Here is an 18,499-nt window from a genome sequence, read left to right as displayed (position 1 = left end):
TCAGCACGACGAGAGGGTGACACGAGTTCTCTTTGTGAGATCCCGTCAATGTCACGCAAAAACCGGTTCTCAGGTTCTGCACAGACGGGTTTATAGATAAAACATTTCTCCGAGCTGTTACAGACCCCATAAATACGGCGGTTTTGCTGTCGCGTTTACGGCTGTGCATGTGCAACGATGTGCAAATCACACAGCTGGATTACAGTCACCGAAAAGCACCGGAACCTCGTGCCCAAGCAACGCAGCCAACGAGGAATGCCCACCGCGGAATCTGAACAGCAAACCTGGAACACCGTCTCCCTTCAGGACACGTTTCCACGTCCTTGCAGTAAAATCTTCACACATCTGAAATAGTTTGTATCCATTTTATTTGTATATGTCAAAATACAATTTTTTTTTTTTCCAAAATAGTGGGTTTCGCAACTAGTTTCATGCAGATACAAGGTCTGCTCAGTACTACCAATAAAATCAATATAGCACAGTAGCCATTCATTTTTTAGATATAAAGAATAAATAACCTAAATATAAAACACTAAAATATTAGAAACACGTATTTAATCATTCACAGGCACCCAAACTTTACCAAATATAATCCAGGATACGCCTAACTGTCTTGTAACAGAACTCAACGCGTTGCAGCCATCCGCTTCTGTGTTTTACGTCCGCGTGAGACAACGGAAGTCCCTGTGGTTCAGACCCACCTCTCATACAGCTCAACTGCAGTAAGATACCTCAAACTATCCGTGTACCTTTAAAATCAAGAATCCTGAGCTTGGTAGTAAGAGCATAACCTTACATCTTCAAAAAACCAATCAACAGCGAGAGGACATCGCGTCTTGCTCACCAAAGCACGCCCCGCCCCCGTAAAACTAACCCCGCCCCCCGTAGGCAGTAGAACACAATGACCTTTTTCAATGAAGGGGTACAAATTCACATTTAATATCGTATACAATATAATCCATAATACAAGAGCTACCGCAGGCTTTGCAATGTACAATTTGTCTCAACGGCTGAGCCGCTCAGTGGTCTGGGGCAATGAGCTATGTGCCAACAGGATGTCGTCGTCTGAATGGTTTCGTGAAAATACAAAAGCTGTTTTAAAAGCCATTTTCACTGAAGTACTTTCTTTGTTTTTAAAGGCCACTGAAATGTATAAAATGGTCTGACGTGACGGGTGTTATCAAATCGGACACCTTCTCGCACGGCGACAACAGTGCACACAAACATCACTGCGAGCGTAACGGGCTGTGTCTGTCGAAGGGTTTAGTACGTTACTTTGGCTAGCACAACAGTTTTGGACAGCACTCAGATAAATACGGGTATGTGAAATGTAGTGAAGCAGTTATATTTATGCAACTTTTTATTATGGTGAACACTATCAAATAAAAAAAAAAAAACATGGGAGGAAAAGATAATAAAGGATTTCATATAGTTTAGACCTTTTGTAGAGATAGGGCTCCATACAATGTACAACGCCTAAATTCTTTATGCCATAAAAATTAATGGATTTTGTTAAACACGCTATTCTGGAGTAGCCTAATTTGCATTAACAGACATTTGCAGTAGGGAAATATATTCAAGCATGCCACGTGGTGGTCTGAAGAACCAAACCACATTTATATATACAGCATCACTCAGTACCTGCTCAAATGAATGTGACGGATACAGGATCTAACATCTTTCACTACAAACGCTTTTTTTTTTTTTTTTAAAGTGACCAATAAAGGCAGAAAACAGGACTCTTAAAATATTTCTAGTTTCAACTGACTTTTAAAGCATTTTGTATAGGAAATAAATGCATATTGCACAAACAGTGAAAGCAAATGTTCCACCAGACAGCTCTGTTCCAGGTGGCTGGACGATACAACTCTAGGTAGCTACACAAACATGTAATTTAAAAGGGTGTGTGGTCTCTGCAAATGGTAAAGCTGTGAAAACTGTACAAGAAAATCTGGTACATGAATAATTAGAAGGGAAAAAAACCCAACAAAAACAAACAACCTCCAAACTTAAGATTTAAAGAAAAACTGAGTATAGAAAAAAACCTAGGAATTGTGGCACAACAAAAACGTTATTGAGTAACTGTCTTCTGTGAGAGCTGAAAGCTTTTGTTGATGTAAAAGTGTTTATGTACAACTAAGGCTTACTGGTTAAATATCTGAGGCGTATCTGGCCTTGAACACTTTCCTTATTATGCTGTAGCTGTAAACAAGGTTTCTCAGTCATTTTATCTTCTCAGCAGCTGCATTTTAACAGAAACAATGATCTTGATACAAAAAAACACACAGGTAAGAGGGCGTTTGGCAGGATATCTGAAAATGACAGTCTCCAAGGGATCTTCCCACACTTCCAGTGACTGCCACGCTATGGTCCACTGGAGTTACTCGTGATGTGCAATACCGTTATCTGCTGCTGTAGTAAACCCTTTATTTGGAAAGTTTGCTTATAACTCTGATCAAGGCCCCGTTTTCGTCTTTTAGCCTCTGGTTGTCTGCCTTCAGGTCTGGTAGCATCTGTGAAAAAGCAAACACGACAGTTATTGGCCACTGTATAAAAGCAGTAAGAGCAGACAAGCACGGGCCATGAAAACCTTCCTTCAGCTGAAGCGCCTGGGCGGTAATCCCCCTTCACACCCGCAGCTCAGAGAAGCCCCACTGCTGGGCACGATCCAGTTCGGAGCTGCAGGTCAGGAGTTTTCACCTCCTTGGGCTGGATGCAGTCACACTCGGGGCTGCAGGTGACAAACCTCTCACAAAACATTCGTAGCAGCGTGAGGAAAGTAATGAAGTGCTTCGAATTTCAGTGCCAAACAACTGTTGATTTCCAACAAATTTGAAGAGGTTTGTCTGTACTGCACTTGCAGAGTTTCCAAAAAACATGCCATGGCTAAGCGCATCTCCCACTGTGCTCTGGATGATTACATCCTGATCAGGTACAGTGTGGTTCAGCGGGTTAGCTCAGAGCATTTATCTCCCAACCACTTCCAAGCTCAGGTGGAAGCAGACATCCTGTCACTCTGAGATCATGTCCCTGAACAGCACGGGTCACACAGGATCGGGTGGTTGAAGGAGGTGATGGAAACACCAGGCTGCATACTCAGGCACAGGGGTTAGGAGCTGGCGAGGGAAAGCTGCCACTGGGGGTGGGTGACACACAAGCTGGAAGGCAGGAGCCGAGTGAGGTGAGAGTCGGGCAGAATCAGACAGGAAAGGAGGGCAAGTCAGTGCACAGAGGTTTGGACCGGGACAATGTAACTTGTCAGAGAAACCAGCGGTGATCTCAGCAGTTCTGCATATCCACATTCACACACTGATCACAACCCACCGGCGATCCTTGTGGCTAAACGGCGCGTACGGTTTCCAGCAGCAGGCTGACGCAGGAGGCAACAGCCCACTGCTGCAGGGCGGTTACTCTGTAACCCTGGGTGCGAGGGCGTGCAGGGGGCCTAAGCCCCGCTGGTGGCCCACTGACGACTGCTACGCCACTTCTCAGCACGAAACCTCCTCGCCACTAGTTTTGTTTTCACTTCATTCGAGCAAAAATACACTCTCAACCCCATTACGTTCAGGACGTTCTTGCAGAACAGAAAGAACGGAGGAGTTGAGAAACGCGGGGTTAATGAACTGCGCGTCAGGCTGGAGGCTTCACTCACCCACCTCCCCTGAAGGATTCCTGCCCTCACCCAGTTCACCCCACGGCAGGCCCTCCCACACCACAGCAGTGCGCCGGAGGCGACAGCATCTCTAGTTCATGCTCCCGCGTGTACCCCAGCACGTGAAAGGGAGCTGCCGGCAGATCCTACGAGGACAAAAGGTGGTCTCCACATTCAGAGTAAGTAAAAATCATTCTGCTAACCGGGATTCCAGCTCTGCTCCACGGTGGAGCTTGGGGCACACCACCTAAACTGAGCTCTTCACAGAGTCGGGGTGGAGTGACAGCTCAACAGCGGGGTGACAGCTGTGCTCGGAGCAGAAAGTGCTGCAGAAGGCTGATGACTTTCAAAAACCACGGCGAGGTGTTTGGGCATCACAAGTCATCACCTGGCAATTTCCCAGCCTGCTCTGCTCAATCTTCTAAGCCGTAAAACGCGAGCGCTGTTGTCCCAGATGTAGGTGCTTGGGGCGTGCCCAGGTAACGGGCGCGTGTACCGTGCACTTGTGCACACACCTGTGGTACCAGGATAAACTCGGGCTTCCTCTACGCCCCGTGTCTGCAAACAGCCACCCGCCCTTTGCCAGGCAATGCACCTAACACCTCTCCTTCCTCCCTCACAGACTTCACACCAAAGGCCCGGGGTGAAACCACAGCAGCCTCCACCTAGCCACGCACAAGGAAGCAAGGGAGTTGGATCTGGTTCTTGTTAACAACTGCCGTTGTGCATGGCTTCCAAGGAAACCTCGAAGGAACTCTTTTAGTCCTCTTTCTGCCCACTGATTAGGGACCTGCAGCCAGTAACGCTTAATTACGTACAGGCAGACCCATGTGCTGGTGGTGTGTTTTCTGGAGAACTACTTTAACAGAAAAAGCCCCCATTGGAGTTCAGAGCTTTCACATAATCTGGTACCATTTTACGTCTGCAAATCTCCGTAGGTAGATTTTAATACCAATTAAACTAACAGGTAGAATAGGTATTAAGAAAATGTTTTTTTCCTTTTGGTGTGGGTCTCTAAAGAATAAGGGAAGGCTGGTAGGAGACAAAAGCAGTTGTGAGTAACAGGAGACTGATCGGGAAGGGTAAGATCAGGTAACCTAGAATACTTCTGCACTAATCCCCACACACTTCAAACCTAGCCAAAGACACCTAGACACTTTTCTGGGAGCAGCGCATTCCAGTGATGCTCAAAGTTCTCCTGAGGTGACACCACACACCTTTTCATGTGCAGAGGCAGGAAAAAAAGCTTTGCAGTAAATTCAGCAAAATTACATTTACATACAGTACTTAACGCTTTCAGTTCCGACTTGTTTCTCACTAAAAGAGTATCTTACTCTGATGGAATCCTTGAAAAAGATCACACATGTCCTATTTTGCCCATCTGTATTCCATGACTAGCTAGTAACTCTGCAGTCCTGTCGTTGAGCAAATAATTATTCAATAATCACCTGACGAGACGTGGAGCCAACTCATATCTGTACAGTACTAATGGCTGTGTTTGCTGGAGGATTTAACAGTTTTTACACACAAACCAGCTTTGCAAGTGAAGGTTACAGAAAGCTCCAGAACTGCTAAGGTACCTGTTCAGATTGATTGACACACTGTGACGTTTAACCCACCACCATCATGTCCAGCCTCCCTGCTGTTTCCATCGCTTTTCTTTTGCTAGCCCAGATCCTCCTGCTCCACTTACGATCTGCCGCTGAAAACTCCCCCGACAAAAAGGAACACTGAATAGTTTCCTGTGGGTTAACACCCTGAACTGGCTTACCATGGCTAAAGGAATGCCAGTGCTAGCAAAACCAGACGGTGTGGCCCTGGACAGCAGGCATTAGATGAGCTCAGCCGTGTTGAAAACCCACACTGTTAGCTGAAGCTGATGTAAGAGGGGCTGCCCTGAAGGGACCCCTTTCCCCCCGCACACAGCAGTACGCTCCCGCTCCTCTCTGCACGTTAGCTCAGTGATTCAGCGATGCTGGGCTGAGACAGATCAAGTAATTCAAAGAATAGAGGGATTTCTTTTTCAGCCAGCTCAGTGAGCTGACTTGCCTCGCTCAGCTAGGGTTAACACAAGGGAAAGTGGAGGAATGCAGGGCCTACACCAGGAAGAACCTTTTTATCCACATCCTATTGCTAGAACAACTCCAGGAAGACACTAAGCCAAAGGATGAACCTCTATTTCATGCCTCTTAGTGGGGAAAACTTCAGATGGAGCTCTGAGCAGAATGAAAAAACATACATTCATCGCCCTGCTTTTAAGCGGGAAGGGGGGCGGCGAGGGGAATCCATTCAGCAAGAGTCACTGTGCAGAAGGAAAATTGTCTTTTTCACCCACAGATCTTAAAAGCTCACTGAAACCTCCTGTGTCACATAAGAGAAGGAAGAAAGGCATACAGATTCGGCGTGGAAGGAAACCACATTTTGTTCCTCATGGGGGTTTTGAGCCTGCCGTGGGTTTCTGAAACAGCCCTGCGGTAACACAAAGGACAACCAACTGGCATTTTCTTTCCAAGATCATAGAATCACAGAATGGTTTGGGTTGGAAGGGGCCTTAAAGACCATGCAGTTCCAACCCCCCTGCCATGGGCAGGGACACCTTCCACTAGACCAGGTTGCTCAAAGCCTCATCCAGCCTGGCCTTGAACACTTCCAGGGATGGGGCATCCACAGCTTCTCTGGGCAACTTGTTCCAGTGCCTCACCACCCTCTCCGTGAAGAACTTCTTCCTGATATCCAACCTAAAACTCCCCACTTTCAGTTTAAACCAGTTACCCCTTGTCCTGTCCTTACAGGCCCTTGCAAAAAGTTCCCCCCCAGATTCCTTGCAGGCCCCTTCAGGCACTGGAAGGTGCTATAAGGTCTCCCTGGAGCCTTCTCTTCTCCAGGCTGAACAAGCCCAGCGGTTTGTACCTTTAACAGAAGGGGGCAGATCCAGATGACCTAGTAAGTATGAACCGACCTGGCACACTAGGTAGGGTTTTTTGTGTCTGTGTTCGTACAGTCCTTGCATGATAGGCCGCTGGCCCACGACTGGAATGCCTACATATACAGCAACATAAATCAGTAACCTTAACTCAGTGCTAATATTTCAAGCTGTCTAGGTAAAAAATAAAGATTGTACAGCACCGCACGGGAAGTTAATATGTGAAAATACTAATTGACTTTAAATGCCAATACATTTCTGAACGAAAAGACTTCGGTCCACTTGTAAACGCTAAAACACACGAATGGAAGAGATGAAGTTGCTGGTGCAACTGTTCGGGAACGCACAGTACTGGAACTGCTTCTCAAACATTCTTTAGCTGAGACTAGGTCTGTACCACTTCTGTGCACTTCAATTATGCTGCAGTGAGCGAGCTCAAATCTCAACTGCAATTTGTTGGAAAACTAGAGGCAAACCTACCTAGTTGAGCATTTACTCAAACATAACACAAAGGACTGACTTCAGTGCATCCCAGTGCAAACTCAAATCCTTTCAACTGCTGCCAAGGTTTTAACGTGTCAGAGGTCTCCTGGATCACTGCCAGTGTATCATAGGGGAGGGCAAGCTGCAGTGCTAGTAAGGACAACACCACACCATACCAACGCACCTGCGACACCTGTAGTTGCTGCGCCGAACGCCATGCTTTAGCCACATGTCCATAACAGAGCAGCAGTCAGTCAGTTGCTGACACACAAGCGTTAATAGTAAACTTCTACCCAAGCACAAACCCCATGTCAACACCTGCCTGGCTACACAAAGGAGAAGGGAGAAATTACAAGTCCAGAGAGCGCAGTTGCCTACAGGACCCTGAGAGCTTGGCAACCACTCGGGTCAAGGCCCTATTCTCAGTCACCAGTCGCTCATTTATGTGTCTTAAAGATTGAATCTGCTTTATTTGTTGGAGGTTCTGCAGGAATCAAAGAAACAGGAGTGAAAACGAGATAAAAACCACATGCATGTTATGTTTAAAAGAACTCGAGATGAGCAGAATTGAAAGAAACCTTAGAAGAGACAGTCCTGTTTAAAGTCGGTAAATCCCTGTGAAAGGAAAGTTATCAAACAAGTGGCACATTCTTGAAAAGCAACCTAAGAGCCAGCAGTGATTAGTCACAGCTTTCCAAAACAGTTCAGGATACATTAACAATGAGAGCTATTCCTGGAATTCTTTACTTAACATCCTAATTGCACAAACTGAATCTCCTATTCAGAAGTCGGTAAATAATGACACATTTAACACATACTTTTTACACAGTGCAACAACTGATAGGAAGAGTAATCTTTAGTTCAAAATTTTACATACTGCTTATTGAAAGTAAGCTTTGGGAAAAAAGGCAATATATTTTCATTCTTTGTTTTTCTCAGATGCCCAGCCTTCCCCAACAGGAATGTACAGGTTGATGGCAGAAGCTCACATCCTGTCTTCCACTCGTAGACACAATTATTTTCCGACACCGGTTTGCTTTCTACACATTTCAGTTCTAAAAGATCCCTCAAGGAACTACAGATGCTGTGTCCTCCCTTCAGCAAAATATCTTGGCCTGAATCCAAGGGAGCTACAGGAGCCATGGTTGCCTTCTGCCTGAATCTGCCTGTCAGCTTTCATTATTTCAACAAAACTTCGGGCACGTATTTTAATGAAAAGTATTTGGAAGTTAATGCCATTTCCAAGCAGCAGAGGGAGCTCAAAAATGAGTCTGAGAGGAAGCTTTCTATTAATCGATGACAAATAGCCAGTGTCAAAACAGTGATACTTTTAAAAAAACTTTGGGGTGAAAAATACGTCTTCTGTTTCATCATGTTCCACTAGTTTCCTAGTCAGACTTTATCAGTTTGGATGGCCCTGCCCAATATCCAAGGACATAATACAACACAAACCTGTCAAATTTCTCACCCTTCTTAATCATAGCAGAGGCCTTAACACCAGGAAGTGGCTAAAGTCAGACGACGACTGGTTAAAAAACCCAAAGCAGCCAGAAATGTATTCAAAAATTATTTTCCTTCTGGGATTCAGTTTATACGTAGTTGAAAAAAACCCAGAAATCAGTACATGTGGTAAACGGCACATATTTGTCAATATCTGAAATGTATCTACTGCTTTTTGGTAACTAAAAACTGATTACGGTTATACAAATGAAAGGTTTTGATATTGGTAAAGTATCAAATGCTGCCTGCTGCATCATTTAAAGAGTATGAGGGAAACGTTGAAGCAACATCTAATGCTTAAATATCGATGGAATTACATGCTACCATTTTTTTTTTTTTTTACAGAGTATCAGGTCAAGCACGCAGATGGCAATTCCATCTCGATTAGATCAAGAGATCTCTCATTCCAGCCGTCCCTGAACGTTTCTTGTTAGCCAGTGTGTTACAGAAGCCTAAGTCTCAGCGCCTCCCAAGAAGTCCCGCAGGTATGAGTGCTTACGGTGGCATACCAGCTCTGCCACGAGCTGTGCGACCTGAGTGGCTCTGAAGTGCAGCTCTAACTTCGTTATCGTCTCATGAAATCACAGAGACCAGCAATCCTGCCAGACTATATGTTGCCCTGACAGAGTCATACGCTTTGTTATTAAGAGTTTAACGTGTAATGGGTTACTTACTTTTAGTTCCTCTTCCATTTCAGATATCCTTCTTTCTAGAGCTCTTCTTTCCTAAATCAAAAGATGTGTGTTAACACTGGACAATACCATTAAAACCAAAAAAAATTTACTGCTTGTAAATGCTGTGGTAACAGTGAAATACTTCAAGTTTCAAAGATCATACAACCAAAAGCAGAGTGTGGACAGGAAACTTGTGACGGCAGTGATATACAGAAGTTCTGTCAATGTGGAATTTTAATATCTGAGGAGGAAGACGTAGAGAAATCTACATCGAGTCCTACAAAATATGCCCCTTCCTTTACCCAAATTTAGACAGGTCATAAGTACCAGTTGTTTGGATTTATCTTCAGGAGCCCGGCTTCTATAATAGCTTAATATACAAGAAATGCAGAAAATGATCAGAAACAAACGAGAGTATTAAAAGAAACAAGCACAAAAGCGTAAGCTTTCATACACAAGCCAACGTAGCTGAAACATCTGTCTCAGCTCAGTGGGATCTGCCCACACTATACACTGCAATGCAGCGCAGATGCACCCAAATCTACATCACAGGAGTTCAGCTGAGCGCCAAAGAAATCTCACTACGTAACACCACCTGCTTCTTGAGAGAATGTTTCCTGAGCATTTTCTGCATTCCTAGTATAGTTTTCTTTTTTTTTTTTCAATTTTTACCTGAGAAGCAGGAAAAATTATCCTTCGTAGGGGTTGTTTCGATTACACCCATGACGGTACCCGAGCTAGCTTACTGCGAGTCAGCTTCGGGGTTTCTATACTACGCTGCAGCCTGCGGCGCAGACACATTACCGTATTTTTAACTGCCATTATTTCGCTCAAACCTATTTTTCAACACATCTGACAGGCGAACAGCTAATGCAATAGACTTGAGGGGTTTACAGCTCGGTTGCTTGCTTTCCCGCGTCAGACAATGCAGAGTGTCTCGTTGAGAAGCAGCTGCGGTTATCAGAACTCTACATTCAGATTTTTCCAAGGTGTGAAAGGCAAAAGCAACAGATGATTGCGAAGTGGACATATGCATCTGCATACAACGGTGTTACGCAAACAGCAAGCAGCATTGACTGAGGTGTGTAAAACTTTGGTTAGATCATACCGCCCAGTAGATACTGACTCTTGCCGGTCACCTTTCAGATATAAATCATTTGAATTCAGTTTAATCATAGTGCAGTTATACCCCAACATTTTCCCATTTTAGCAAACAACTTCAAAGGTTTATCAGAGTAATAGATTACAGTTGGTAGTACTTAACTCCCTCGCGTTGAGACCTTCCCCGTAACGACACTGACTGACAGGAATGGGCAGAGGGGGTACCAGCGAGTTAACTGCAGTAAGCAAGGGACTAACAGAACACCCACTCCATCTTACATGACTCAGAATTCTCTCCGTTACCTACTGGCTTCGTCGAATAACTCATATTATCAGTGTTCTTACATTAAGCAACATTTGACAATCCCTGTGATTACCGAGAGATGAATGATCAAATGAATCCCAGAATTTCAGATGGTGAGAAACTGTTAGTCCTTTTGATGCATTTCCTTAACTAGCATATTGAGCTTGTCCAAGAGAAACTCTTATCAATAACAGCCAATTAAATAAAATCCTTGTTTCACTAACTTTGCATACTTCACATTATATAAAAGCAACTTTCAAATGGACTGGCCTAGATAGATTTATTTTAAAATCACATTGTTCTTATTAGATGAAGCCATGCTTCTCCTTTTCCTGAACTGCTTCCTGTTTTAGGAACTGGCTTGAGGAATGCCAACAAAACAACACACTGCCATTTCACTGGGAAGATTTGCCAGTACTATCTGACTAGTCCCTGGATTCAAAGGAGGGTCTGGAAATTTATGCAGCCCAAAATTTTATTATATACTTCAACAACTCTATAAGGTATGCCTAGGAACTTCTGTAACCCTCAAAATGAAAACACATGCTAGTCTCAGCTTACAGAATCCAACAGATTCTTTGTATTTACCAGAGCAACTAGGAACCACAATCTTGGTGCAGTGAGACTGAAGTATGTTGAAAAACTGACCCGAGTTATAAAATCATTACGAAGTAAACCCAGATGTACATACCTACATACATTTGTATATTCAGTAACACCAAGAAATCGCTACCTCTCCACAATCCAAATTCCCAGGTGATGAATTATAAATTTGGGGGAAACCAGTTAAAGTTACCTACAATTCTGAATTCTCATTCAGACTGAAACTGTGCAGTTTGAGTTTTATTATTACCTCACATGAAATTCTGCAAAGGACTTTTAGCATACTTTTCAGGGTGACAGCTTGTTAATGAAACCCTTACTTCTGCCTATGTATCGCCAGGGCCTTGCACCTCTGATCTGACCTGTACCCCCGCCCCCACGGAAATAGCCCCTTTCTGGTAAACAGCTCTCAAACGAACAACATTCACAATGTACCGCCAGTTTCACATCATGGAAACCCACTTCTGAAAGCTGAGCTCAAATAAAAGTCAAAGACAGTATTTTCTAAATTCTGTAACTGTGCAATTCTAGCTTTAATATATTTTCCCACCTTCTTTACTGAAAAGCTATGTTTCAGCTTGAGAATGTCGTAGTTCAAAGATGCCTTCAGGTTTTTCTCTGCTGGCCTTTAATTTCTTTCAATTTATTCTCACCACTTGACTTTCCCCCCTCCCCTTTTCTCTATGTAATTTATATAAACATTTATATATAAAGTTTTACGCTTTATTTTAGTGAAGTCACATACTTGGAAAAGTGTATTTGGAAAAGCTCTAGAATTTGTTTCTACCTTTTACATTTATATTGTTACATTACACATTAAAAAGGTGTCTTTAAAATTAAAGATCCACAATGTGAAGTGGATTTGGTAAGCTTATTTATTTCTGGAGATGAGCTTTTGATGACTGGCAGCTGAGAATCATGTTTCAGCCACCTCAGTGTGAAAGTAACTCCAGACTTCAACAGCAAGGGAAATACATTTACACCTAAATGCCTGCTTAAAATTCTTGTCTGAGAAGTTTAAAATTATGTAAAACACAAGGAACATTTCTTAAATCCTATGTAAATCCTGTTTCAGCCACACATACAGATTATCACTAACTTTTTTTTTTAACCTGCTAGCTTTAATACATTTAGGAAAAATTACCTTTGTGAAAGACATTTTGCTGTTGGACTAAATGTCTTTCCAAAAAAGAGGTGCAAGAATATCTTATATAGCCAACTGTTTTAATGCAATGGCCTATTCTGGGAAAAAGCAAAGCAGTAATTAAAAACGGAAATAATGTCTAGCTCTGCAGTACGGAATGCTCTGCAGTAGGGAACCTACATGGCAATGGATCTACAGAGTAATTAAATGTCCACTTGTGTGGCCATGATAGCAAGCAAGAAACCAATTAAAGCTGCTGATGAAATTTTTCTACTGATGAAATCACTGTCTACAGCACGATGCCAAGAAATTCAAGGAGAAATAGGTGCTGAAAGGCCGCTGCAATTATCTGGAGAGATTATTAAGATAAAGATAATGCAACTTCAGGAAGTGCCTGTGAGTATTTGTACATCTCCATGTGCTGCCAGAAAATCTACCAAATGTTTGTTTATACACCAGACAGGTTTGTAGAACTAAAAATTGTTTTCTAAACCTTTGATACTGGAGAGTAAACCTAAAAGGCTAGCGAACGTGACATTTACTAGTGGTAAACAAATGCATTCCGTATCACTTATTACTGTCAAAGTCCATTTATTCCCAATTTATGTGTCTATATGTCGTCACTCCAGGATCAGGGGAGGGAAGAGAAGAACATGTGGCCAGGGTCAGGAAGGAAGCCACGACCACAACAAAACCAATGTAGTTTGTTTTACATTGCTGTGGAACTAAACTTTTATAGGGATGGATTTTACACTAGCATGAAACTACAGCCTAAAATTAACATGCATCCAACTTCTGAAATGATTCCTGTAGTCCACCTCACAGGTGGATCTATTACATGATTCCTTTCCCAGTCAATTTAGGGTTGTCTCTGACCCTGATGCCCTTCTTCCCACACTGCTTATTCACTCTTCCCCCTGCCCAGTATTGCATTCTCTCTGGGAAAAGTTACAGTACACGGAACGAGACAGATTATGATTAATTTTATATCATTAGCAGGTTTAAGGTCTCCTGTCTGTGAGGTAGAAACAGCTCCTTCACTCCCAACAATAACTGGTAAAACAACAGGCATGCCTCTGGAAAGCTCTGAGGAAATTAAAGTCTCTGAGTCCTGGAAATGCATTAGAAGATGAAATGCTCTGAATCTGCCTAACCCTCTGGACTGCCAAGATTGTTTTGGATGAGATGGAAGGGGCGGCAGACCCCTGGAGGGCAGTGGGGTTTAAAACCTGGCTGTCACAAACCAACAGGCAACCTGAAGGCAATTCTTGAGAGTAATCTCATCTCACAGTATCTCACACTCTTTGCCGCTTTGAAACCTAAAATCCCCCAATCTTCTAAAATGTGCAAGTTTTGAGAAAGGCTGCTATTCCCACTAAAATCTGTGCAAGCCAGGGGTTGCAAAACAAACTAAAAAAAGCCTGAATTGAAGTACTTCAGAGATCTTTGGCAGAAACTCACCCTTTTCTCCATTTCCAAGAGTGATCTGTCAGCAAATCTTTCTTGTCTCTGAAACACAAAATTAATAAAGATGTTTGTACTTTTTCTTAAACAACATAAAACTGAGGAAAAAACAATGCAATTGGACATTTGAGCATTCTCTCCATGTATGTCTTCAAAAGCATTTTAAAGTGTGGTGAGGGAAGTAACACTAAAATAAAGAATAATAAGAACGAACTGGATTTAGCACGCGCTTCCTCCATGACCATCCCCAAATAATTTAAACCCTACGTATTTGGCAAACAGGAGTAACACAGTATATCTATCTAAAAGCATTACAAAACACACATCTTTTTAATGCACTTCACTGATATTTATGGAGTACACGTGGAAGACACACAAGTACTAACACAGGTGAATTGTGGCAAATGTGATCTGAGAATAGGAAACACTCCTTCTGCAGCAATTCATGATGAATTTTACTTTTGTGTACGTATGTGGTGTTACTGTATGCAGCACTGACAGCAGTTATCTGTAACTGGAGTGCACTGTTTGCTTTCAGTCAGCTCTAAGATTAAGCTCTCTAATCAGCCAGGAAGAACTGGCCGGTTACGCCAATCTGCCAGCAGGTTCATGAATCAACGATCAAACAATTCATGAATCATGATCAATCTACACAGGCAGTTTGAATGTAAGCTTAGCAGTGTAGAAAGTGTTTCTCTCTACCCCGCAACGAAGTTCCAGATACATGCTGGCAAGAACCACTACTACTTAAATAGTAAGGCAGTCTCGCACGTTTTGTTTACAGCTGGAGATCAGAATCCTGAGCTCTTTTCTCTTTAGAAACAGAGAGGTGCTCCTCTTCCCTCCCATCTTTGGATAAGGAACAAGGCTGATGCCCCATAAAGAGCAGCCCACAGCCTAGGGTGCTTCTTGTTTGCCATCTACTACGTCAGCTAAGTACACACTTCTTTTTTATTGTTTTATACAAACCTGAGTGGTCTTCTCCAACTGTAGCTTAAGATCTGTAAGTTCCATGTTGGTATCATGTAACTGTGCTTTCAGTTTTTCATTTTCAGCTAGAATCTGTTCATAAAGCTAAGAGAAAATATTCATTAAACCCCTCCCAAATAATAATTCAGTGGATTAGCTGCAAATTTAAAAACCATGATTGAGCTGCATGTAAAATGAACAAATACATTAACAGCCCAAGAAGTAAAAATCAGTTGTACATTTTAAAGATATTTAGAATTAGCAAGGACTTTAAAGAACTGTTACCAAATACTTCTAGAAACAAGCAACTTTGCACAGGGAGCACGTAACTTACCTTACAGATACTAAAAAAGATACTTGTCACTTTTTTTGCTTCGGACTTCACAGATTAGTCACCACAGTAAACCTTTCGACAAACTCCTCCTCTATTTTAAAGCAAGGTCTAAACACATTTTCATGTTACATGTAAGCTAGCAAACATACAAACCAAAAGGCTTCAAAATGTGTAAAGCAGTTTCAATGAGACAGTCAACTAAAAAAATAATACAATGCTATGTGTCATAAAAATGGATCTTGGCTCTTCTGGATTTCTCCCTTGCCTTGAAAACTGCAAAAGCCAGAAGCTGTTTTGTAATGTGCATTTACCCCCACTGTAGTGGTTGCTCTGTTCCTCCGTTCAGCTCAGTTGCTTTAAGCAGCGTTTGCGATGCAACGTGAGATTATTTCCAGACGATTTATGAAAACCAGTAATAAAGTTCTATTTTCACAGCAAAATGGCTAGATCAGATACCTTCTTAAAATCAGTGCTATCTTCTTTTTCTAGTCTACTGCAGTACGGTTTTCGATCTTCAAGGTAGCTCTGTGAGCCCGATCGCCCCTGTGCTGAATCATAACGATCACCCGAAGACATGCCGAGGGATCCCGTATCATACCTGTCAAATAAAAGTTCTTCATTTTCTTTGCTTTGGCGATTCTGTGTGAAAATGTTTTCAAATTGCTCAGTCTGCCAAGTAAATGCCTGACTTGTACGCAGAGAAATGTTTTAAATTAAATTAAAATATTTAATTCAAGCAAATATTTACGTGTCTTCAAGGACTTTGTATTAGCTTAGATACTTTAATTGGTTTTTATTTATAAAGAAGACTTGTTTTAAAAAAAGGCATTACTTTCATTGAGGGTTTTTTAAAAAAATCTCAAAAATATAAGCCTAGGTGAATTCTCCAAGTTTTATCAGAGAAACCAAGGAGATTTCAAAACTGCTCATTGTGAATTCCAGTATTTTGACAGAAGCAGTTAATGAAAAAATCTTCAGCAAAGCCTCTATTCCTATTACTCAGTAAGTTCCAACCACTACTAATAAACTTTAGAATAATTTCACACTGTTCACTGATCATGTGCTGCAGTGGTTCTATTTAACGGATTTTCAGCACATAATGGAACATAATAAAACCCAGTAACCAATTCTAAAGGTCTGAAAACAATTGAAAACTTTTTAAAAGAATGTTTGATATTTCTGCATTTCCTTTAACAAATCTTCAGGAAATCTGCTTTTCAGAGGCTGCAGTACTTTCCTTGAGATTCCTCAGAAAATTTCAGCAGGTTATTCTAAAAAAGGGGCAACAAGAAACTCTTGTCTTCTTCGTAAAAGTTGGCTGCCAACTGAAAAATCTGTAGGGAATGGGACTGTATCCACTGTGTTCTACAGAACGCCCAGCCTGCCTCAGTGCACCACGGAGTCCGGTATATTCCGCAGGATGGAGCATCCCCCCGGCGCACAGAAAAGACATTCAGTGTTGTAGCCTCACGATCGCATTTCATACAAACGTGAAATATCATCAACGCTTTTAGTCAGCCTAAGCCGAGCACTGGGCTTAAGCTGAATTTGTACAGAAAGAGTTTAAAATGAGACTAGGTGAACAAAAAGGGTAACAATTTTAAACTGGGTTGTTTAAACTGCACGTACCTTGAAAGGCTATCGCTCTGATGGGGGGGAGAGAGGGGTAGAAAGAGAGAAAAAGAATAGATCAAGTCAATAATTTCATTAAATAAAACATAACAATCTGTGAACAAGTACAGCTAAACAGTTAGGTTAAATGCACACGCTATCCAACACTATGTACTACCTCAACACTGTCACGCTTCAATTCTGTTTTGTCTGGAACAAAAAAGGAGTATGTGCTAGAATGTGCTTGCCAAAATATGATTTACAAGGACGTTAACATTACACTCAAAACGTCTGGACTGTCCCAAACACTGTCATTTCATCAGTTGGTGCATTCTGCAATTTGCCTGCCTGTTATCAAAGGCAGCAGAACTGTGTTCCCTGAATTCCCTATTCTTCCTTCCTCTTCTCTAACTTGAGCAATAAGGTTTTGAAAGGTCAACATAATAATGACTTCGGCTGAAAATAATAATATAGAATACAAGACAATAGTTTCAACATAGTTTGATGGGAAACGAGCTACTACACTGACAACATAAGAAAGTACTTGTTAGACTTAATTTAAATGACTTAATTTCTTTTTTTGGTCTTAGGTTAATTCATTCGTTCGTTCATTCATTCCAGGTGAATTCACAGGCACACAAGTTCACTCACTTCACTTGACAAGTGAAATTTAATTAGAAGTGATGACTTAAGAGTGAGGGAGTGCCCTCTAAGCATTACATCAGGCGTACAAACCTTTTTCCCCTCTGAGTGGTCAGCACAGACTGATCATTAATTCCACTTATAATACTCTTGAGTGAAGACATTTCAGTCAAGAATCTCTACTGACGTCTCGTCACCCGGACATGCTCCACCGTTATTCACCTAGCAGTGGCTGGAGCCTTCCCCTACTGGGGGTGCTGTGGTTTGTTTGATTTCCTTTTTTAGAAGGACACTGTACCTTTTCAATATGCATAGAGAAAAATAGCCGCATCCTCCAAAATACGCTCGATTTCCCCTTGAGGGATTTTGTAAAACCTGTCACAGTTAGGTAGCACACACCTATACAGGGATAGCATTTAAGCTATTGGCCACAAGATTAACGGAGTCTAATCTTGCATTATCATGTTTAATTAAGATCAGTGTGAGATTACGGAATTCCACCACGTAGTCAACGACCTACAAAAATCCCTTTCCACTGCTTCCTTCTCACCTCCACAAAACAGAGGAAGTTTTGTCCATAAAGACTTCAGGTTTTCTCTTTTTACCTGGAAGGGATGCTGCACACAGCAAAATGCTATGCTGGTTCTTCTAACCTTTACCTACAATCCAGGACAGCCAGGAAGTAAACCATTCCTACATTATTTCTTAACAAATACTCTTTCTAAGGGCTGTTTTTCTTTGCTTCCATGGGACTTCCCATGGTGCCGTGGGAATGTGAAAACCTCCCAGATGTCCATTCCCCTGCTGCACTATAGCTTCCTGAACGGAAAGGCAAGTTATTAAGCCACCTACAGACCATCCCAGACACAAAATTTTCCAGCTACAGAAGGGGGAGAACAAATGAAGTGGTGAGGTAAGAGAGCACTAATTACTAGAGGCAGGAAAACACACACATAGCCCATTCCCATTCTCCTGGCTGAGACTGGGAACCTGAGAAGACAGACAAGGACTCTGCAGTCTTCAGAAAACTGCCCATCAGTGGTTTCCACTCCCTGAAAGCTGCGAACTCCTGCTCCTGCTGTTCAAGCATCCACC

General features: G+C 42.3%; 1 protein-coding gene across 1 annotated transcript in view; it reads right to left on the bottom strand.

Annotated features, from left to right (window-relative positions):
• Window positions 1-351: 351 nt before the first annotated feature.
• Window positions 352-18,499, bottom strand: part of PPP1R12A (protein phosphatase 1, regulatory subunit 12A) — a gene marked incomplete at its 5' end in the record, with an annotated part of 43,383 nt that continues 25,235 nt past the window's right edge. Inside the window, 6 exons of the mRNA XM_010152445.1 lie at window positions 352-2,513; window positions 9,233-9,283; window positions 13,846-13,893; window positions 14,818-14,922; window positions 15,608-15,749; window positions 16,781-16,797. Of these exons, the coding sequence (XP_010150747.1) occupies window positions 2,427-2,513; window positions 9,233-9,283; window positions 13,846-13,893; window positions 14,818-14,922; window positions 15,608-15,749; window positions 16,781-16,797 (450 nt within the window). The remainder of the gene's footprint in view (window positions 2,514-9,232; window positions 9,284-13,845; window positions 13,894-14,817; window positions 14,923-15,607; window positions 15,750-16,780; window positions 16,798-18,499) is intronic.

The sequence above is a fragment of the Eurypyga helias genome, unplaced genomic scaffold (genome assembly GCF_000690775.1).
Source record: "Eurypyga helias isolate BGI_N326 unplaced genomic scaffold, ASM69077v1 scaffold26095, whole genome shotgun sequence".
In the NCBI taxonomy this organism is placed as follows: Eukaryota; Metazoa; Chordata; class Aves; order Eurypygiformes; family Eurypygidae; genus Eurypyga; species Eurypyga helias.
Note: the sequence above shows the minus strand (reverse complement) of the source record. Positions and strands in the feature narration are given on the sequence as shown.